Here is a 23,403-nt window from a genome sequence, read left to right as displayed (position 1 = left end):
TCAAGGTCACAGTTTGGCTCATGTGGACTTATTTTCATTTTTTTGCAGCTTCAGTCTGAATTTGCACATGAGCAATTAATGGTCTGTTCCACAATCTGACCCTGGTCTTGTTTTGGCTGCTGATATGGAGCTTTTCCACTGTCTCTTTCCACAAATGTAGTCAATTTGATTTCTGTATATTCCATCTGGCGAGGTCCATGTGTATAGTCGCCTCTTATGCTGTTTAAACAAGGTATTTGAAATGAACAAATCACTGGTTTTGCAGAATTCTATCATGTGATCTCCAGCATTATTTCTATTACCAAGGCCATGTTTTCCAACTACTGATTCTCCTTCTTTGCTTCCAACCTTTGCATTCTAATCACCAGTGATTATCAATATATCTTGATTGCATGTTTGATCATTTTAAGATTGAAGAAGATGGTAGAATTCTTCTGTTTTTTCCTCACTGACTTTAGTGGTTGGCATGTAAATTTGAATAATTGTGGTATTAACTGGTCTTCCCTGACCATGAATATTATCCTATCTCAGACAGCACTGTACCTCATGACAGATCTTGATATGTTCTTTTGATGATGAATGCAATGCCATTTCTCTTCAATTTATCATCCCCGGCATAGTAAACCATGTGATTGTCAGATTCAAAATGACTAATACCAGTCCATTTCAGCTCACTAATGCCTAGGATATTGATGTTTATGCATTCCATTTCATTTTTGACAATTTCCAATTTTCCTAGATTCATAATAGTCCATGTTCTGATTATTAATAGATGTTTACAGCTATTTCTCTTCATTTTGAGTTGTGTCCCATCAGCAAATGAAGGTCCCAAGGGCTTTAACCCCATTTGTATTATCATGGTCAATTCGACTTTGAGGAGGCAGCTCTTCTCCAGTCGCATTTTGAGTTCCTTTCAACCTGAGGGGCTCATTTTCCAGCACTATATCTGACAGTATTTCTCTGATATTCATAAGGTTTTCAGTGACTAAATATTCAGAAGTAGTTCGTCTCTCCTTCCTAGTCTGTCTTTGTCTGGAAACTCTTCTGAAACCTATCCATTGTGGGTGGCCTTGCTGGTATTTAAAATACCCATGCCATAGCTTCCAGAATCACAGAAACTCACAAGCCACCACAGTATGACAAACTGACAGATGAGTGGTGGAATATCAAGTAGAGGAATTCCTATTTCCAACTTTTCAAGGAAGAGTTCTGCTCCTGTATTCTTCTGTTGTCTATTTCTGAAAATTTATTGTTAATCTTTTTAATTTCTAGTTTCTGTTTGTGTATGGTTTTTAATGGTCTATTTTGTTGTTTTTTTCTTGTATTGTTTTCCTGAATTCTTCTCTAGAGAGCCCAGCCTAAAATACTTGTAAATATTCACTGGGGTTTGTTGTGATGTGCCGTGGAGTCAGTTCTGACTCATAATGACCCTGTATAGGTTTCCAAGGCTGTAAATCTTTATGGGAGCAGACAGCCTCATCTTTCTCCTACGGAACAGCTGGTAGTTTCGAACTGCTGACCATGATGTTCACAGCCCGATTCATAACCACTATGCTACCAGAACTCCTTTCACTGGGGTTTAGTCCTTACCATTTCTCCATTTCCTACTCTCTGCCTGGTCTCATTAAAATCTTATTGCCAAATTATAATTTTCAAAAAAAAATAGAATTACTCCCATGCAAATATAAAATGAATATGTGTGAAAACATTTTTTATTAATGAGACACTTAATGAGGTAACAAGTAAAACATTAAGACTGGTTCAAAAGAGAACTGGAAAGTCAGAGATCTAGACATAGGCAATCAGGAATGCTGAAACAAATGTACTAACAGATGCAAATCTAGTTAATATCCTATTGCTGCTCTTGCTGTTTAGTGCCATCTAGTTGGTTCCAACTCATAGCGACCCTGTATAAAGTTTCCAAGGAGTGGCTGGTAGGTTTGAATCATTGATCAGTGCTTATCCTACAGTGCCACACCAGGACTCCTAATATCCTATAGTACAATAAAAGAAATGAATTATTTGGGATCATCTTTTTCATAGTGTATAAATCAATTATATTTCTACCAAACAAAGTTCATTTGAATTGCAAAGTGCTCATCAGTTTTATATAAGTTAAATTTTAATCCCACAGATTTGTAAAATAGCCTCAGCAATAGGAATCAAATAATCTATGGGCTAATAAATGATACACACATATGCCACTTAAAAATAAGAGTAATATCTTTTGCCAATTCTGAGTCTTTGACAATTTTTCTTGACATCCATTACAAGGATCAAATCACCCTCTCACATAGTTGTATCTAGTTCTAATTCCCTCAGCTGAATTTTTATCTTACAGTAGTTTGTATGTACCTCTATTAATTATTTCCATTCAAAATATACACAATCTTTCTCCTAAAACTTATCTTGCTTTGTTTTGTTAAAGGTATTATTTGCTAAAGGTATTATTATTCTTTCTAAATTTTTCTCAATTTCTTCTTCTACCCCATTTTCTCTCATGCCCAGCTGGCCAACAAAGTACAAAATAGTTCCTAAGAAGCAATGTGGTGGTTGTTGCTAGGTTGGTTTGCCACAGTTACACTGATTTAGCTGGTAAAGGGATATGTCCAAATGCATTTAGACAGTTTATCACTTTCAGCAATAGTAACATATTGGTATCAGTTTCACAAGGCCCAGTTCCTAAGGGCAACATGATTAGGACCATGCGTTTCTTGCACATGTAGTGGGGGGTGGGGAGGGAAAGAGAGGAGGAAGAGGATTACAGGAGAGACAGCCTAAGATTAGGAGTTTCTGGAAAATCTGCCCACTCTCCCTTCTAGAGAAAGACATATCATCTTTATTACCTGGAAGATGCCTGTCTTTACTATCCTTTATAAGTTGAAGGGTTAGGAAAGAAGGAGGAATGGAAATAAATAAGAAACACAAAGAGGAAGTCAGATAAGTAATGTTACATTGTGCAGGTTGCAGTCAATGACATGAAACAAAATGTGTACGAACTTTTGAATGGAAAATTGATCTGCTCTGTAAGCCTTCACTTAATTCACAATAAAAAGTTGTTTTGTTTTTTTTTAAAGTGGCCTTTAAAATGGCTTTTTATTATAGGATTAGATATGTAATCATATTTGCCTTTGTTGCCTTTAACTTTTGTGCTCCACCCAATGTCTTCTTTTGCCTTGATATTTTTGTACTAACCTCTTTTATTATATATTGCTTTCCCTTCACCCAAATTAATACTTGTCTGTCCTCTAGTTAATGGCCTTTAACACTTAGATGTGTAGAAATGTGAGAGATCACTAGAGAATTATCCCCAAAACACAACTTCTTCAACAGTCCTTGTCATTCCCCACTTCCATTTTCCTAGGTCAGAACTTTAATACTTGAGATAGCCTCATTCTCCCTTCTTCTAGGCCTTTTTACTCTCTCAATTTGACATTAAAGTTTTTCTGCCTCCATATCTTTGTTGCTTTCATTCCCTCTACTTGAATGCCCGCCTTCCTGCTCTCTACCTATCAAAATCCTACTGTTCTTCAAGTTATAGCTTAAATGTCAACTGTTCACGAAAGTTTTGTGAGACCATTCTAGCCCCAAGGACTCTCTACTCTCTGAATGCCTTTAGTACTTAACATGGGCTATGTCACACATTTTAACATTTCAAGTATTTTTTAAAAAATGTTTTCTTGTGAATTATGTGATAGTTTACATGGGAGAACTTTAGTTTTACATTCATTCCATCATATATCATCTCATTGCCATGGTTCCAATCCCCTCCATGGATCATCAACCACCCAAAGGGTATATCCCAGAAACCCGCCCCCTACACTTCCCCCTCCTCCCCCCAGTTTTTGGCCTACAGTTCCTTTCCCTCTCTGGGTTCAAAGTCCCCAGTCGCTTCATCACTTCACGTCATCATCTGTCTCTATCTCAGGCATCTCTGTTTCTTTGGGTAGGGTCCCGCTCTCGGCTCTTCTCCGTTTATGGTCCCACAGGCCTCTGCTCCTATCCTGGAGAATTAATCACTCCCTTCCTTGTTACAAAATCAAGTATTTTTTACGAGTGAATATTCTTCTCAAGTATGTTGAGGACTTTGACAGTAGAAGTAGAGCCATGTCAATCTTTTTTGCACACCCTAACCTAAGGAGCTCTGGTAGCATAGTGGTTACGAATCGGGTTGCTAATCTCAAGGTCAGCAGTTCAAAACTACCAGCTGTTACATGACAGAAAGATGAGGCTTTCTGCTCCTGTAAAGATTTACAGCCTCGGAAATGCTATACAGGGTCGCTATGAGTTGGAACCAACTCCACTGGTGTGGCACTGTGGGATCATGCACTGGACCACAAGATCGGTTTGAACTGCAAAGTCAGCAGTTCAAATTCACCAGCTGCTCCTCGTAAACGCCATACAGGGTCACTATGGGTCAGAATCAACTCCACAGCACATCACCACCACCAGCCCTGCACCATCTTCATAACTGTTTGTATGTCTGAGTCTACTGTTGCAGTTACTGTGTCATTTCATCTCACCAAGGAGTTCTTTCATTTTTATCAGCCCTCGGTTCTCAAACATGTCATTTTCTAGTAAATGCCCTTTCCTGATGAATGTCCAAATTAAGCAAATCAAAGTCTCACCATCCATGCTTCTAATGAACATTCTGGTTATACTTCTGGTGGTACAGTTCCCAGTATCTTCAATTTTCTTCACCAGCAACACAATTTGAATACATCAATTCTTCTGTCTTCTTTTTTTTTCATTATCCAGCTTTTACCTGCATGCAAAGCAATAAAAAGGCTGTGTCACTTTAGTTATCAAAATGACATTTTGCTTTTAAAAACTTTAAAGAGATTTTTTGCAGGTTTGCCCCATGCAATGTTGTTTGATTTTTTTTTCACTCCTTCCTTCATCCCTGCTACCTACCCACCCTTAATATCTGTCAAATGGTCACTCTTCCCAACCCCAGTCCTCCTTCCAAGAAAAAAAAAACACACACCTGTCTGTCCAAAAGTGAATAAAGATGAACAAAAGCTAATTGTGAGACAGGGCTAGTGGATGGGTGAGTAATTACTTTCGTGATGGTAATTCAATTCATAGCATAAATATTTACAGAAGCAGAAAACCTCATCCTTTTCCCTCAGAGTAGCTAGTAGATTTGAATTGTGGTTAGTAGCCTGACTTGTAACCCACTATGCTACCAGGGCTCCTTGAATAATTACTTTGTTGTTGTTAAGTGCCGTCAAGTCCTTTCCAACTCATAGCAACCCTGTCTAGGGCTTACAAGGAGCGGCTGGTGGGTTTGAACCACTACTCTGCGGTTCAAACTGACCTTGCGGTCCAGTGCATTATCTTGCAGCGACAATTACTTTAGGATGGAGAAAAAGGCACCAACCTCTCTGTCAGACTGTTACCTCATAGAGCTCGTCTACCCTGAACTACATGGCAGGATCTTCCTTCTCTCATTTGGCTCAGTTGGGGAAACATCACAGCAAAACCATTTCCGGGACTCATAGCTCTTTCAGTTCACACATGTAGCTATATGTAATATCCAGAGTACCTGGATCACAAGGGGCTCCACCATCGATAGCACACTGGACCCAGAATACTGACTTTCAACAGAATATACCCTGATGTGTAATGAATCACCTGTTCAAACGTCCCTTCATCTTTATGGTGATTCAAGGACCCCCAACAGTTTTTCCTATCTTCCCACCCAATTCTTCAGACTTCTTTAAAATTCACTAGTGGTGCATTCAGCTGCTAACTGAAAGCTTTGAGGTTAGAGGCCATTCAGAGACTTCTTGGAAGCAAGGGTTGGTGATCTACTTCTAAAGAATCAGTCACTCAAGGCTAAATATCAGGTCTTGCCCAGTTAAGAATGTCCTTTTCCACCCTTTTACAGTTAAAACAGGGCAGAGAGGTTAAAAAGTTTAAAGGCAATGAATGAGCAGGGCCTCCAGAACAGTAAAATCATTCAGGAAAGGGACTTTTGGGATAAAGTGAACTGAATAGCCACAGCCCAAGTCTGTCCTGGGAGTCCTGGTGTGGCGCTGTGGATTAATGTGCTAGACTGCAAAGTCGCAAGGTTGGTGGTTCAAGCTCACCAGCTGCTCTTTGGAAACCCCATACAGGGTGACTATGGGTCGGAATTGACTCAACAGCACTTAACAAGTCTGTCCTCAGATTTAGAAACTCAGAAATCCAGTATTATTTCCACTCATGGTGGATTCATTTGATTACAAGGAACCAAACTCATAAGGGGCTGTTACATAAACCAATATGAAAAGAATAATTATGAGCACAGGTTAAGGGTATTGTCTCCTTAAGGAAAATCTACTGCTAGTTTAAAACCAAATAAAAATCAGAAAAGTGAATGAAGAACATGGAATAAAGTCAAAGGGAGGTAGCTAGAGACAGGAAATTTCTTTCAGGCCCTGGTGAGACAGAAAAATAGCTGACTCCATGAAAGTGCAAATCTCTACTTAATGAAATACTTATACTCCCCAGGTTTGGCATGCTGACTAACTATTATATTCTTGCTGTCATTCTAGGCTCCATGTTGCTATCTCCCATATTTTCTCTTCATTTATACAGTTCATTAGACACAAGTTTTCTTAATTACAGTTACACACTCCAAACAGTCCTTGAATTTACCCAAATCAGATTCTTAGTTTGAACTTTCTTCTCATGTACAAGACACATTCTGTTCATCTACTTGTCTAATTTCTAAGCTTTCTGAGGGGACATTTTTCCCTTCCTGTAATCTCCTTCATATTTACTCCACCGACTTGTCCATAAAATAAATATATACATATTTCAAAGTTAACCACAAAAGTGCTGAATGCTTTAACTGCCATTTCATGATTATTGTAGACGAAGTTCAAAGAAGAGAAAAATATGTTCCCATCTTTTTAGACACCTCTTCTTGGGGCGCAACACCTTTGACATTGTCTGGTGACCTTTACAAGGTAGGCATGGATGAAGCCTCTCAAATACAGGGCCCCAAATTGGTCATGGAGTCCTGGTGTGATGCTGTGGGATACAAGGTTGGCAGTAACCTTATACAGGGTTGTTATGTGTTGGAACCTCACACGGGTTGCTATGTGTCAGAACCAACTCCACAGCACTTACTAACAACAGCAAATTGGTCATGGCACTCCAGATAGCTCAAGTCATTCCATTTCACCAACTGTTGTTCCTCTGCTTTATTCGAGGCACTGATCGTCTTAAACAAGCAAAGGAGCTCCGTGTGGTTGTTTAGAGCTTCACAATTCAAGGCCAGTTAGAAATCAGACTGAGGGCCAAAAGTACTAAAAAGAGAAAATATAAGGTGTTTGGTGAACTCTATCGGAATAATAGCAGGGTTATGTCAGGCTAGGAGCCCTTGTGGCACAGTGGTTAAAGTGCTTGGTTGTAGACCAAAAGGTCGGTGGTTCAAATCTACCATGCTGCTCCCTGGAAGATTTTCCACCTTGAAACCCTATAGGGCAATTTTTCCCTCCTGGTGTGGCGCAGTATGATAAGCACTGCACCGCAAGATCAGTTTCAACCTCTAGGTCGGAGGTTCAAATTCACCAACCGCTTCTTGGAAACCCTTATTGCTGGTTGTTGGTAAGTACCCTGGAGTCGGTTCCGACTTATAGTGACCCTGCACAGGGTTTCCGAGGCTGTAAATCTTTTACGAGAGCAGAATGCCTCATCTTTCTCCCGCAGAACCACTGGTAGTTTTGAACTGCTGTTGGCAGCCCGACTCCGTAACCACTAAGCTACCAGAGCTCCTTCGGGAACCCTATACAGGGTTCCTATGAGTCGGAACTGATTCGACGGCACTTCATACTTACATAGGTAGGGTCGCTGTGAGTCGAAAACGACTCTATGGCAGTAGTTTCTGCTTGTTTTTCATTACTCCCAGGCCACTGACGCCTCAAAAAACCGTAAGTCAAACCCATTACCCTCAGTGACTGACTCAATGACTCTATAGGACAGGGTAGAACGATTCCATAAGGTTTCCAATGCTGTAAATCTCCCGCAAAAAGGCAACGTAGATTTCAACAGTCCAGCTTTCGGTTAGCAGCCCAGCACTTAACCCACTGTGCCACTAAGGTTCCTACCGAAGCCTCAGGGGCTGGGTAACCTGTACGCTTCATTACCGGATACAAACATCACCACAGAGCCCGGAAGCCGCGCCTAACGGAGCCTGGCCTGCGCCGGAGTCAATGTCCCCGCCCCCACGTTGCCCCCGCCCTCCCCAGGAATCACGACTCCCATTGGCTACAGGAGAAAACGGGGACCCAATCCCCATAGACTTTAACGTCCTCCTCTTGGGATCATTTCCGCCGCTGGGATCAGGCTCCGCCCAGGTTGCCCGGCATCGCTTGCGGAGCTCGAGTCAAGATGGAGGAGTACGCGCGAGAACCTTGGTAAGCCTTATACGCTGTCCTTGCCTTTATCCTGCCCTTCTGCCCAAATCCTTTAGCCCGTCTCCCGATGTGCAAGCCGGACTCAGCCGCATGCTCGTCGACGCAGGTTTGGTAACTGTGGGCAGCAAATGCTTGAGCGGCCAATGGGATCCGTAGCCCTGTACCTCCTGGGCCGCGTGAGGCAGCGTTGCTGCGCCCAACCTAGCACCCCGGTAACCTTGCGGAGGGTCAGGATATCCAGGCTTGGACTCGATGGAGCCTCAGCGCCTCCTGGCAATCCAGGGCACCGTCGGTCTTGTGTGGGAGTTAGTGATTCTCGGCCCGCAGGTGACCTTGGACGCGTCCCTACGCCTCACTTTTCTCAGTTTAGTTCCTACGTTGAGAACAGGGAGAGAGGCCCCTGAAATGGGGCCGTTGGCCTAAGACCGTACTTGTATCGTGATGTGTCCACACGACGAGGCATTTCGGATAAATGGAATCTAAGCTTTTCCCAAAGGATCTGGATATGTATGCTCCCTGTAGACTGGAGCCTTGTTTTTTTGCTTGGAATTCTCGCTTTGGGAGAGGGACGTGCAAAAATTATCTGGAAAAGAGAAAGATAGTAAGTAGCTTGTGTTCGATAAAAAGCCATGAGAGGAAGAAATTCATTCACTCAACGTTTATTGATTGAGGGCCCTATGCTTGCCCCAGGGATTGTTAAGTTCAAAGAATAAAGGGTTGTATACACCCGAGAGCCAAACAAAACCGGTTGCTTTCCAGTCTCTTCTGACTCTTAATGACCCTACCAACCGGGCTCTGCAGGGTGTCGGAGCCTGTAAATCTTTAAGGTGGTAGGAGGAGCACCTGGTTGTTGACCTTTCAATTAGTGGCCAAACTCTGGGTTACCTGAGCAGAATTCTCAACCAGATAATTGGATAATAAGTGGAAAATATCTTGTTATTTGGTCTCATCCACTGTTGTGTATAGCGTAATGGTTACAAGTTGGACTGCTAACCTTAAGGTCAGCGGTTCGGAACTACCAGCGGTTCCGCGGAAGCAAGATGAGGCTTTCTGCTCCCGTAAAGATTTACAGCCTCGGAAATCCTGTACAGGGGCGCCATGAGTCAGAACCGACTTCACAGTACACACCACCACCACCACTGTTGTGTAAGAGCAAGAACTGAAGTTTCCTTTAGTTAAGGGTGTACATGTCCTTGTTGATTACTTTGTGACCTCCCATTCCTTAAATAGTACGTTGTTGTTGTTGTGCCGTTCAGTCGGTTCTGACCCACAGCGACCCTGTATAGGGTTTCCGAGGAGCGCCTGGTGAGTTTTAACTGCCGACTTGGGGTTCAAACGACTTTCCAGTCCAGCACATTAACCCACAGCGCCACACCAGGACTCCGTAAATAATAGGACTTTAGTGTTTCAGCCCTTTTCTCCGTTTTTTAAGGGTAACCTTCACCAAGGCATCTGTCCCCCTTTTTACTGCCTTGTATTCCCCATTGTAACACTCAGTGCTTTGTAGCAGCTGTTGACTGCTTTTGGGTAGCATATAATCACAGCTGGTGGTGGTGGTAGTGTGCCATGAAGTAGGTTCCGACTCATAGTGAGTTCTGTATAGGGTATCCGAGACTGTAAATCTTTACGGAAGCAGAAAGCCTCATCTTTCTCCCACGGAACGGCTGGTAGTTTGGAACGGCTGGCAGTTTCGAACTGGTGACAGTGAGGTTAGCAGCCCGACTCGTAACCACTACACTACCAGAGCTCCTTGTGATCACAGCTAGGCAGGAGGATAAAGTATATAGCTTTGTTGCGTTAAAGCTGTTAAGAGAATTGTTGTTGTTAAGAGAATAATGCGTTTTTATTTACCAATTCATTAGGTAGCCTCTTTGTTTTTTTTAATGTGTAGGAACTCTGGTAGCATAGTGGTTACGAATCTGGCTGTGAGCTTTAAGGTTGGCTGTTCGAAACTACCAGCTGTTCCGCAGGAGAACGATGAGGCTTTCTGCTCCCGTAAAGATTTACAGCCTTGGAAACCCTGTATAGGGTCGCTATGAGTCGGAACCGGCTCCATAGCACACCACGTCGACGACACCAGCAGCAGTACAATCAGTTTTCTGGTTAGTTTTGTAGTCAAAACTGCTTTGATCTGACTGCCGTTTTTGTAGATGTTGTTGTTAAGTGCAGTCAAGTCAATTCCGACCCATAGCGACCCTGTATAGGGTTTCAGAGGAGCAGCTGGTGAGCTTGAATTGCTGACCTTGCAGTTCAAATGGCTTTGCAGTCTGGCGCATTAACCCACAGCGCCACATCAGGATTCCAGTAACAGCATTTTCTCAACTCATCCAAGCTGAAAACTACAAACATCTTTTTCATACAGTATTTACCTTTTTGTGACTCATATATATCTCTTAACATAGTTGATGCCAGGATTCATAATCATGTAACATGCATCAGGACTTCATTTCCCTTTATTGTTGTTGTTATGTGCCGTGGATTCGGTTCCGACCCATAGCGACCCTGTACAGGGTTTCCGAGGCTATAAATCTTTACGGGAGCAGAAAGCCTCACTCATCTTTCTCCCGCGGAGCAGCCGGTAGTTTCCAACTGCTGACCCTGAGGATAGCAGCCTGATTGTAACCACTAAGCTATCAGAGCTCCATAATATAGCTGAGTAATAATTTTGTTTGATGAATGCAACAGAATTGTAACATTTTGTGTTTCCATTTGTTGATGGATATTTAGATCCTAAGCTTTCTCTCTCTTTGAGTCTAGGCTGCTTCACTTGTAAAATGAAGATGATAGTACTCCCTTTTTCATATTTAAAAGATTTGGGACCTTATATGACTTAACCTAGCTTTCTTAAAATTGATAGGTGTTTGTTTGAGTTACAGGGCACCTACAACATAGTTGATACTTACTGGTAACTTTTAATCTTGTTACTGTTACTGGTTCTCTGTTGCCTGTATTTGTTTCACATTACTTTCTTTCGGAATCTGGTCTTCCACCCATTTTTCATATAGCCCATTGCTTCCTGTAGGAATATTTTTATTTAGCAAGACTTTGTTCAGAAACTTTCTATCTTGCTGTTGTTTTTGGACATACTCTTGGAATACTGTGGCTGATGGCTAATCTGAATCTTGTTGTTCTTTCTTTTTTTTTTTAAATGCTCATTTATTTTAACTCCAACTAATTAGTAACATCATTTAGGTCTATCTGTGGTTTGCATACAATCTTCTGTAAAAGTTAATACTAATTTATTAATATTGTTGTTGTTAAGTGCTGTGGAGTTGGTTTCATTCACAGCGACCCTGTATAGGGTTTCCAAGGAGTGGCTGGTGAGTTTGAACAGCCAGTGTTGTGGTTCAAACTAACTTTATGATCAAGTGCTTATCTTACAGAGGCTCACCAAGACTCAGGAGGGGGGAGAAAAGATACTGATTTTTGCCTCTGGTAAATTGCCAGTGAGGAGGTATATAAACTGAAGTAAAAATTTATGATAAGAACTCAAACCTTTGAATGTTTTTTTGTTGCTAGTTACTGTTGAGTAAGTTCCCACATATGGTGACCTCATATATATGTGCAGAGGAGAACTGCTCCATTGGGTTTTTAGAATGTTTCAGAAGCCGATAACCAGGCCTGCCTTCCATGGCACTTCTGGGTGCATCTGAACCACTTAACCATTTATATAACTCAGGGACTCCTTGGGTATTTTTAATAGGTCTGAAATCATCTAGTTTCTTCCTTCATTCCTGTGTCTTTCTCAGTGGAATGAATGTGTTGATGCAGAAGTAGCTGGCAACCAAGAGGAACTATTTCTGTGGTGTGAAGACCATTGGCTGATAACAATTCTACTTATTTTGTTTTCTAATTATTGAGTTTTGGCTTTTCTTTTACTTATTGTTAAGTGTCATGGAGTCGGTTCCGACTCATAGTGACCCTGTATAGGGTTTCCTAGGTGCAGCTGGTGAGCTTGAACTGCCAACCTTGCAGTTCAAACGGCTTTGCAGTTTGGCGCATTAACCCACAGAGCCACACCAGGACTCCTTTCTCTTACTTTCAATTACTTAAGTATCCATTAGAGTGAAAACCTAGCATACTAGATGTTTTGCTGGTAGTTTTAGGTTCCAACATTTAAGGCTTTTTTCTTTCGTTTACCGTTCAATTATGAAATATAACTCATGTAATTTTTCTGTTCACTCAATAATTGTGTTTTTGATAGTTGCTGTCAAGGCAATTCCGACTTGTGGCTTACAGAATAGAGCTGCTCCTTAGTGTTTTCAAAGCAGTCCTTCCAGAAACAAGGTTTCTAGCCTGTCTTCCAAGGTACCTCAGAGTAGGTTTGAGTCTCCAACCTTTCAGTTAGTTGGTCAAGCACTTGACTGTGCCATCCATAGCTAATCTCTCACTAACTTAAATGTTTTTGACATTGTCACTTAACCTCTACCACATACTTTTGAGGTATGTGTGTTTGGTGGATGTGGAAACACAGCGATGTCTCTTGCAGCAGATCATAGTGCTAATACGTAGTAAATCAGGATTTATAGCTACTTGACATTGACTATAATTCAGTCATCCAGGAAGAAATTTTGGAATTTGGTAAATAGGCTCTTCCCACCACTAACCAACTTCAAAGGAACATTAAGCAATGTTGACGATTTATAAAATACCTTTTAAAAATTTTTTGAGTGTCCACAGATTTCTTACTTGTTCTTTCCTGTACTGATAGAGCTACAGATCTTATTCCTGTCTCATTACAAGTTACTGACCCACTTAGCCTTTCTGTAGCCTTAGCCTTCCCTACTCATGTTCCTACCATTTTCAAGAAAATTTCTCAATCCTTTGTAGTACTTCAAAGCTGCTCAAATTTTGTAATCTGGAATCAAGTCATTCATGGATCTTGCTAAAATACGATATTTTGATTTGGTAGGTTTGAAGTGGGACCCAAGAATCTGTATTTCTAACAAACTCCTGGGTGGTACTGATTTTGCTAGTCTTGGTCCACACATTGGATGGTAGAGCCCCAAAGGATCCTGCTGACAAATTGAATTTTCTATTGCCTGAGAGTGCTTCTGGTGTGGCATTGTAGAATAAATCACTAGACCTAAAGGTCAGTTTGAACTGCAAGGGCGGCAATTCTAACTTACCAGCTGCTCCTTGGAAACCCTATATAGGGTCACTATGACTCAGTGGTGCTTCATAACAACAACATAAGATGCATGGTGGCTCAGTGATAGGCGTCTTGCCTTCCATATAATACACCTGTGAAGATTAATGCCTGTTTTATGGCCAACGTGCACGTTCATACCACAGGTGGAGGTTTGCTTGTTGTGATGTTGAAAAGGACTAATGGGGACAAGAAAGAAAGGCTTGCCAAAATCAGCCAAAGAAAACCCTGTGGATCACAGTGGGTCTGGTCCCCAACGGATCATGGAGGTGGTGCAGTCATAAACAGCGATGTGTTAACTATTGTACGTGCAACCGCTATCAGTCTTAGGCAGACTCCAGAACAGCTAATAGCAACTACAGGAGCTAGTCATTCTGTACCAGGTCCTGATTTCTATTGTTCTTGTAAAGGACATAGTGTTTTGACTTCAGGACTTTATGTTTATTACCTAACAACACCAGAGATAACTAATTATTCAAATTCTGCAGCAGCAGCAGAATCACAAGTTTATTTGAACAGGTAAATTGCTCATAGGTTTATCAATAGCATTTGTCCTTTGGACTATGTAAAAGCAATTTGTTTTACCTATAATATGATTTGAAAGGAGCCCTGGTGGTGCTGTTGGCTAAGCACTGGGCTAGCTGCAAACTGTAAGGTCAGTGGTTCAAACTCACAAGCTGTTCCATGTTAGAAAAATGAGGTGGTCCTCTTATACAGATTTCTAGTACTGGAAACCCTATTTGGGGTCACTATATGTCAGAATGGACTTGCTGGCAGTGGGTTTGTTTTTTTTTGTTTGTTTGTTTCTCTAGTGATTTGAATGTGAATTTTACTGCTCACAGACTGTTTTGTAAGTCACACTCCTAGAGGACTTATAGCATGATCAGATTACTCAAATTTTAGATTTTTTTTTTAAAGTGGGGTGCTACATTTGGAAGCTGGGTTTACAAGTTTACCTCTTAATGATTGGCTTTTAGACTATCCCTGTGTGTTAAAGGAGTCCTGGTATGGCGCTGTGGGTTAATGTGCTGTACTTCAAAGTTGTTTATTTGCCTTTTTTTTTTTTTTTTTAAGTTTTCATTGTGAATTGAGTGAAAGCTTACAGGGCATATCATCAATTTTACACTCAACAATTCATACACCTTGTTTCATTACAACGATTATAATCCCCTCCGTGTACCATCAAAGGAGCTCTAGTAGTGAAGTGGTTACGAACCAGGCTGCGAATCACAAGGTCAGCAGTTTGAAACTACCAGCTGTTCCGCAGGAGAAAGATGAGGCTTTCTACTCCCGTAAAGATTCACCGCCTCGGAAACCCTGTATGGGGTCCTATGAGTCGGAATCGACTCCACGGTACATAACCACCACCTCCAAATCACTGTAGCTCTTTAAAAAAAAAAAAAAAAAAAAAAGTCAAGCATATATAATAATTTACACCACCAAAGGGCACAATCTGCAAGTCTGCCTCCTGGATGCCAGCTATTAGTCCCTGCCTTCTCATGAATCTGGAGTCCTCAGATGCTCCCTCTTTCCATGTCCCCATCTCTGCCTCCATCTCTGGTGTCGCTACTTCTCTGGATAAGGTCTCTCATTCCTCTTGTGCTCTTCTCCCTTGATGATCCTAGGGTCCTCTGTTTCTGGACTGTAAGGTTAAATACTCCCCTGTTTTTGTTAAAAAAAACTTCTACCTTACAATTCTGACAGTAACAATTAGTCATGATAACTATTACTGTTGAATCATAAGAATCTTATCCCCATCTCTTTTAACAAGACCATGTAGACAAGATGAAAACTATTCAGTGGGGACTCTTTCTTCCCCCTCACAGTCTTCAACTAAACTCCCTCTTGAAACCTTGTAAGCCAGTCACTTTGTGGCTTTATCACCCCCTCATTTTAGGTAGCCAGTGTTTAAGTTGCCCGTCCCTATCCACCCTGTATACAGAGAGGATAGCATTAATACTTGATGTGAAGACTCCTTCCCTCTCTGTTGGTATTTAGAGTTACTACCTCCATGAGTGTAGGTCAGGTTCATCAAATTACAGCGATTTACCCTTGTTTCCTTTATCAAAAAAAAAAAATTTTTTTTTTAATCTTTCTCTAGTCGAGTTCTGATTATCAAACCATTGAAGCTAGGTCAAATGGGTACTCTCTGGAAGTTTGGGTATTATTGTGCATCTCCTCTCACTTCATATCAGCTGGATGCTTCACTCTCAGCTCTAGCCCTTTGTGGCTATGTCCTTGTCCATGGGCTCAGGTGTCCCAACGTCTCACCACTCTTTGGACCAACCAGCCCTTCCTCCTCTTCTCTCTCTCATCTCCAGGTCAACGGGAGTCTGGACCGTGGTTGAACTCAGTCCATTTCTTTATTGCTTCATATCCCCCTGTTCACTCACCAGTAGACCAGTGTGGTTGTCAGTAAGCTTACATGCCTGCTCATGTGTTCCCTTTGAGTTTCAATCTTAGAAGTGGGTTTGTCTTGAAGGAACTTGATTGCTTGCCTTGATTGCTTCCCGGTGAACAGCTTGCTTATTCTTGTAGTAGCCAGTCATACTGCCATTTTTGTTTGGGTTTTTCCTGAGGATCTTTCTTTGAAGATGTATATTCTGTCACTCTAGCTGTTGTTTTTGGCACAGTGCCTGACATATAATAGATACAATGATTGTTCAGTAAATGAATACAATGCTGTTCAGAGTAGGGAGTTAGCACCCATTCCTTTGTTTCTATCTTAGATGATTTGGGACTGTTGTTAATTGCTGGTGAGTCGTTTCCAACTCTTAGCGACCATATATAGGATTTCCAAGGAGAGGCTGATAATGAGTTTAAACCAGTGACCTTACAATTCAGACCAACCTTGCTGTCCAGTGTTTATCCTGCAGCACTGCACCAAGACTCCTAGGACTAAAAAGATACAAGTATGCCCAGAATCCTTTATTTTTGTCTATAATTTATAAACCAAGTGTTTATTGGCCACAGTGGGTCCTAAATTAGACTCTGTTGCATAACTTAATACTGTATTAACAAAGGTTCCAGGGATTATGAATTCATCTTTTCTTTACTCTCTCTAATTTCTAGCCCCTGGCGAATTGTGGATGACTGTGGTGGAGCTTTTACGATGGGCACCATAGGTGGTGGTATCTTTCAAGCAATCAAAGGGTTTCGGAATTCTCCAGTGGTAAGTTAGTGAACAATTTTATCATCATTTCAAACCTTTATTTAATAACACCATTGGCTCCATCAGTGGGTTGTCTATGTCTAATATATTTCTAATATATAGTATTTTTTTGGTTATTTTCTTGTGTTTCTTGATAGGGAGTCAACCACAGACTACGAGGAAGCTTGACAGCTATTAAAACCAGGGCTCCACAGTTGGGAGGTGAGCAGAATTTTCTCATTTATATTCCAGACTTATTTTCTTATTTATTTTAAGATGGAGCATGCGCTCTCATCTTCTTTATCTCCCCCCCCTCTTTAGATTATACCAATTAGTGATTTTACGTTTTATCTAATAGTGTGTTATAAATATCGTTGTAGGTTCTTCTTGACTTATGGTTTATTTAGAAAATTAACTTCAGTTGTATCCACTTGAAAATCTTGTCTTCATCCTTCAAAATCTTGGGGGTTTTTTTGTTTTGTTTCTTTTTCCTTATCCAGAAGGAAGCCAATCTCTTTAAAGGTCAGGTTTGTGAAAATCAGGAATGATAGCTTCCGAGGTTACATAAAACTGAAGAGAATGTGATCTGAAGGATTGGGATTTCATGAGAGAGAAACTGAACAAACTGATTGGGCTCTTCTCCAAGGTTAGCTTTTACACATCTGTAGAGGTCACTGCAAAATTTGAAAATATTAATTATACCTTTTAGACTTCGTTATTCTGAACCTAGAGAAGAAAGGTGAGGGATTTTTGTTTGTTTTTTTAAAGAAGCTTGGAACAAAAAAAGTTTAGAGGTTGTATTCACTTAATAAGGTTGTAAAGGCAAGCAGTATGTGAGATACAAAAAATACTTAATTTTTTTCTGTTAATTCCTTAGAAATTTTGTGGATCAGAAAAGCTGTTCTTTTTGTTTTTAGCATAATTTTCTTTGGACGATACTATCTAATAGCTACCAGTATTGTGTATTTACTATGTGCCAAGTATAATGCAAAGTATTTTAAAGCATTTGATTTAATCCTTAAAGAAATCTATCCAAGAGGTTGTTGTTGTTAAGTGCCGTCAAGTCAGTTCTGACTCATTGTAACCCTGTATAGGGTTTCCATTAATATTCCCATTTTCCAGACAATGAAATTGAGACTTCAGGGTTGAAGTAATGAATAAATCCTATTTTTATCTTCCCTCTAATAATTTTATGCCTGAAAAATAAAGTTACATAATTTTCCTTTGTTTTAATGATTATCGTATTAATTCAGAATACTTTGATGTCCTTGAGAAACCCTAAACCTCCAATATATTCAGAAGTCATAGCAGTTTTTACATGTTTTTTGAGAGGCTATTTATATCACTTGATGCATTTTAAATGAGTGTGACAACAATCAGGTAACTGTAATAGCCAAGAGCTGCCTAAGGAGGCATAATGACTAAATCTAAATCTAATGGGGTATTCTGGAGTAGAAAACAAAATTAAGCATGGACTTTAATAATAATGTATCAATATTGCTTCATTCTTTCAATGAATTCAGTGAACATTTACTGAGGTCTTCGAATCAAGTTCCAGAGGGACAGGCAACATGCAGATGTTGCAGTTGTGTCCTTAAAGGTCGTATCTTTTCATAGTGGAAATAAAGATGATGTGCTTTTGGCATGCCCCCATTATTCTTTGAACACTTCCTTATATTTTAGAACAAGATATTCTAGGCTCTTGTACTATCCCTATCCCAACCCCAAATGAAGCCATTTCCAAAGAGCCCTTTTAGTTGAGAATGGGATTTAAAAATGACAATCTGGGTACAAAGTATATTTTTTATTTCTGAGGTGTTGATATTCCCAGGTACACCTAGGTCTAGCGGATAGTGTGTATGTAGATATGTAAACATACACAGATGTTGTTGTTATGTGCCGTGGAGTCGGTTCCAACTCATAGCAACCCTGTACAGGGTTTCCGAGGCTGTAAACCTTTACGAGAACAGAAAGCCTTATCTTTCTCCCGTGGAACAGCTAGTAGTTTCGAACTGCTGACTTTGCGGTTCACAGCTCAATTCGTAACCACTTCGCTACCCACCACATATATGTGCACACACAAATTTATATTTATTTTTATCTATACTGAGGGAGTCCTGGTGTGGCTCTGTAGGATAAGCACTGAACTGCTAACCTCAAGATAGGCAGTTCAAACTCACCAGCTACTCCCCGGAAACTCTATACAGAGTCTCTATGAGTCAGAACTGACTCGATGACACTTAACAACAACCACAGCTATACTGAAAATTAAGAGTTCACAGTGATATTTCTAATTCCAACCCAGCCTTGCAGAGCTTATTCTTATTTTCTTTCTTTTCATATTTATCCTTTCCTCTCTGCTCCGTGTAGACTTTGGCATGCCTCACCAGATGGCCTTTCCACATGGATACACTTGTAACACAACATACCAGGCTACCCTTCCTTGTGGGTCCCCCGTCGGTCTGCTTGGACTCTGATACCGTGTACTAGACTGGCTGAGTTCATGGATACCCTCTCATCAACAACCATAGTTTATGCTGGCAGGGATTTCAGACTCTTAGGAGGAAGTGGGAGAGTCTTTGAAAAATTTATTTGGTAATTCTAATATACCTAGATACCATATCTCTCACCCAAGGTGTAGAATTACTGAGTTGCAAGAATGAAATGTAAGTGCAAAATAATCTGATTAAAGGTTGTTTTATGTTTTCTGCTTGAGAAATAGAAAAGGATAAAAAAGGAGAAAGGAAAGGTTATTTCTATCCCTTTACATTCCGTAATTCTTAATATTTGTATCATTCATTAGCCCTTGAACATGTACTGGTTTGTGCTTGTAATACATGCCAGAATAGCTGGGTTTCTTTTGTTCACCCATCATTGGTGATTCTTGTAGAATAGATGTTCAATGACACTTAATGAAGAAAAGAAAAAATAAAGGTACAGAAGAGCTATAAAAGAGAGAGGACATGCCCAAGAGCCATCAAGGCAAGTGGTTGGGTCCCCTCAAAGCAAGCAAACCCCCTTCTAAGACTTTAAGACTCAAGGGGAATACACGAGCAGGCATGTGGTCTTGCTGGTGACCACACTGGTCACCAACAAGGGGAAGTGGGGGGAAAACAGCAATGAAGATGTGAGCTAAGTCTGACCACATTCAATAAACTCTTGTGAACCCAGGTGGAGACCTGGTTGGCCAACAATATGGCAAGCCCTGGGGTTAAGACTCCTGAATCAAGAGATAGTGACATGGCCGCAGAAAACTAGAGCAGCGATTGAAGCATCCAAGCTGATATGAAGTGAGGGGAGATGCACAAGAACACTTACACTTGCAGATAGTACACACTTGACCTGGCTTCAATGGCTGGATGATCAGAACTTGACTAGAAGAAGAAAAGAGGAAAAAAAGAGTAATGCACTATGATTTGATGAACTCAACCTATACTTGTGGATGTAGTATCTTAAAAGAGGGAACAAATCTTTAAAGCGAGAATTACTTCTACCCCCTCGGTACACAGGGTTGACAGGGATGGGCAACTGAAAAACATTGACTACCCAAAATGGGGGAGCTACAAAGGCAAGAAATGACTGGCTTACAAGCTTTCAAGAGGAAGCCTAGTTCTATAGGGTGCAGGGGAAGGTAGAATCTCCACTGAGTGGTTTCCAGTCTGTTGGCATGGGGCTGATGAAAGGATATGGGCATAAGACTTGTACAATGGTGAATAATCGCTATCAGGACTGACTGTGAGGGTTGGAAATGTGAAGGTAGATGTTTTGTAACAAAAGGAGGGGAGTGAGGGGAGTGGTTGATTTTGCAGTCCAGGAGTGGAGGTCCCTGGGACCATCAAGGGAGAAGAGCGTAGTGCAGGACCCTACCCAGAGAAAGAGTGACACCAGAGATAGAGGCATAAATGATGACATGGAGAAGTGGAGCGGCTGGGGACTCTAGACTCAGGGAAGGAGAGGTGCTGTGTGCTGACTGCCGCGGAACAGGCTTGCAAGGTATACGCTTTGGTTGTTTGATGAAGCATATAGGGGATTGTAATCATTTCAATGAAACGAAATACAATAGGATGAATGTAAAGCTAATGTTCTCCCAAGTAAACTATCATAGAATTCACAATAAAAACTTTAAAAAAAGAGAAAGTACAAAGGAGGGTGTTTTTGTTTGTTGCTATTTGAACCAAGGACACGTTGTTCTGAAGGGCACTTGAATATGTTTAGGCTCATGCAGGTTATCTTTCTTTTAGGCTTTGGGCCATTGCAAAATTTTCAGCTGGTAGAATATAACCCAGAGTTTTAGTAGTTGTTGTTAAGTACCGTGGAGTCGGTTCCAATTCATAGTGACCCTGCACAGAGTTTCCGAGGCTGTAAATCTTTACTGGAGCAGAACATCTCATCTTTCTACTGCGGAACTGCTGGTAGTTTCAAACTGCTGACTTTGAGGTTGTCAGCACAACTGATAACCGCTACGCTACTGGAGCTCAGGGTTTTATTTAAAAGACAAGTATTCTGACTTTCGTTCCGTGTTTACTCAACTTGTGTTTCCATGTATTTGTTTGGAGTATGAGAGTTTTAAAAAAGTAGCCTGAATGGTGTTTAAACTTATTTTTGATTGTAACATTTTAAATATTTATTGATTGATTTTAATAGGCAGCTTTGCCGTTTGGGGTGGTCTGTTTTCCATGATTGACTGTAGTATGGTTCAAGTCAGAGGGAAAGAAGATCCCTGGAACTCCATCACAAGCGGTGCCTTAACAGGAGCCATACTGGCAGCAAGAAGTAAGCAATAGCATGGATGTATATGGTGATGTTAACGGGGCAGAAATGTAGGGGATCTATTTAATTGGATTTTTGAGAATGAGACAGTATGGAGTGCTTATCGTTTTACATTGCAGTAAAGCAGTTCAAGTCACATATCTGTCATTTACCAGCTGTATAGTAAATGGTATGACTGATCAGTTTGCTAAACTTGTGCTATAATTTCATGATTTTTTGAAGTTAATAATAGTATCTGTCACAAAGAATTGTTATGAATAAAGAGTGTAGAGTCATCTTCTGGGTCTTCGGGACAGAGAGCAACCAGAACTTTTTTTTGGACATTGTGGTCTTTGCCAAATATTGGCAAACTTTTTCTGTAAAGGGCCAGATAGTAAATATTTGCAGACTTTGTGGGCATATGGTCTTTGTCACAATGCTCATTTCTGCTCTTCCAGAGTGAAGGCAGTCACATTGTTAGTCACTGTCAAGTCAGTTCCAGCTCATGGTGATGCCACATGTGTAGAGTAGAACTGTTCCATAGAGTTTCCAGGGCTGTGACCTTGCAGAAACAAATTGCCAGGCCTGTCTTCCGAGGGGACTCAGGTGGGTTCAAACCACCACATTTTTGGCTTGTAGTCAAGTGCTTAACTGTTTGCATCACCCAGGACTCTGGAAGTAACCGTAGATGATAAACTAAATGAATGAACATGACTGCTTTCAGTAAAACTTTACAAAAACAGGTGGTAGGTTGCATTTGATCTGTGGGCTATAATTTGCTGACCAATAAGAAAGAAGGTTTGTAAATGGGAGGCGCATGTAGCCATATGGACAGCTCTTTCCTTTGTTGTATCTTACATTATATTAGATATCTACTAATTAATCCCTGTTATTAATATCTGCAGATGGACCAGTGGCCATGGTTGGGTCAGCTGCAATGGGTGGCATTCTTCTAGCTTTAATTGAAGGAGCTGGTATCTTATTGACAAGATTTGCCTCTGCACAGTTTCCCAATGGTGAGTTTCCTTTCTACTTAATATCATAGCTCTTTTAAAAGTTCCTGACATTTGTGGTGGTGGTTGTTGTTAGGTACCATCAAGTGGATTCCAACTTATAGTGATTCTATGCACAACAGAACAAAACACAGCCCAGTCGTGCTCCAGGGACTGGTCCTTCTTCCTTCAGGATCATTGGCTCTTGATCATATGCTACCTCTTGAAGTGGTTGAGCATTGACCATTTCTTTTTGGTATAGTGACTTACTGTATTCCTTGTATCTTGTTTTGATGCTTTCTGCATCATTCAATGTTTTGCCCATAGAATCCTTCAAAATTGAAAGTCGAGGCTTGAAATTTTTCTTCAGTTTCCTCAGCTTGAGAAATGCTGAGCATGTTCTTCCCTTTTGGTTTTCTAAATCCAGGTCTTTGCACATTTTGTTATAATATTTGACTTTGTTTTCTCGAGCTGACCTTTGACATTTTCCGTTCAGCTATTGTGTCTCCTCCCATTTTACAGTTGCTTTAGCACTCTATGCTGAAGAGCAAGTTTCAGCATCTCTTCTGACTTCTATTTTCGTCTTTTCCTTCTTTCTTGTCTTCTTAATGACTTTTGCTTTCTTCCTTTATGATGTTCTTGATATTATCCCACAACTCTTTGGTCTGCAGTTTTTAGTGTCTAATGCATCAAATCTGTTCTTCAGATGATGTTGAAATTCAGGTGGGATATAGTCAAGGTCATAGTTTGGCTTGCATGGACTTATTTTCATTTTTTTTATCTTCAGCCTGAATTTACTTATGAGCAATTGATAGTCTGTTCCACAGTCTGCCCCTGTCCTTATTTTGGCTAATGACATGGAGATTTTCCACAGATACAGTCAATTTGATTTCTGTGTATTCCATCTGGTGAGGTCCATGTGTATAGTCATTTCTTTTTTTTTTTTTTTTT

At 40.7% G+C, this 23,403-nt stretch overlaps 1 protein-coding gene across 1 annotated transcript in view; it reads left to right on the top strand.

The window, feature by feature from the left end:
- Positions 1-8,367: 8,367 nt before the first annotated feature.
- The window catches only part of TIMM17A (translocase of inner mitochondrial membrane 17 homolog A (yeast)), a 21,275-nt gene continuing 6,239 nt past the window's right edge, over positions 8,368-23,403 (top strand). The window contains exons 1-5 of the mRNA XM_006834138.1: positions 8,368-8,411; positions 16,633-16,732; positions 16,870-16,933; positions 21,356-21,484; positions 22,366-22,476. Coding sequence (XP_006834201.1) covers positions 8,386-8,411; positions 16,633-16,732; positions 16,870-16,933; positions 21,356-21,484; positions 22,366-22,476 — 430 coding nt within the window. The 5' untranslated portion in view covers positions 8,368-8,385. The remainder of the gene's footprint in view (positions 8,412-16,632; positions 16,733-16,869; positions 16,934-21,355; positions 21,485-22,365; positions 22,477-23,403) is intronic.

The sequence above is a fragment of the Chrysochloris asiatica genome, unplaced genomic scaffold (genome assembly GCF_000296735.1).
Source record: "Chrysochloris asiatica unplaced genomic scaffold, ChrAsi1.0 scaffold00009, whole genome shotgun sequence".
Classification (NCBI taxonomy): domain Eukaryota; kingdom Metazoa; phylum Chordata; class Mammalia; order Afrosoricida; family Chrysochloridae; genus Chrysochloris; species Chrysochloris asiatica.
The sequence above is the reverse complement of the archived record's forward strand: the minus strand, read 5'-3'. Positions and strand labels throughout refer to the sequence as shown.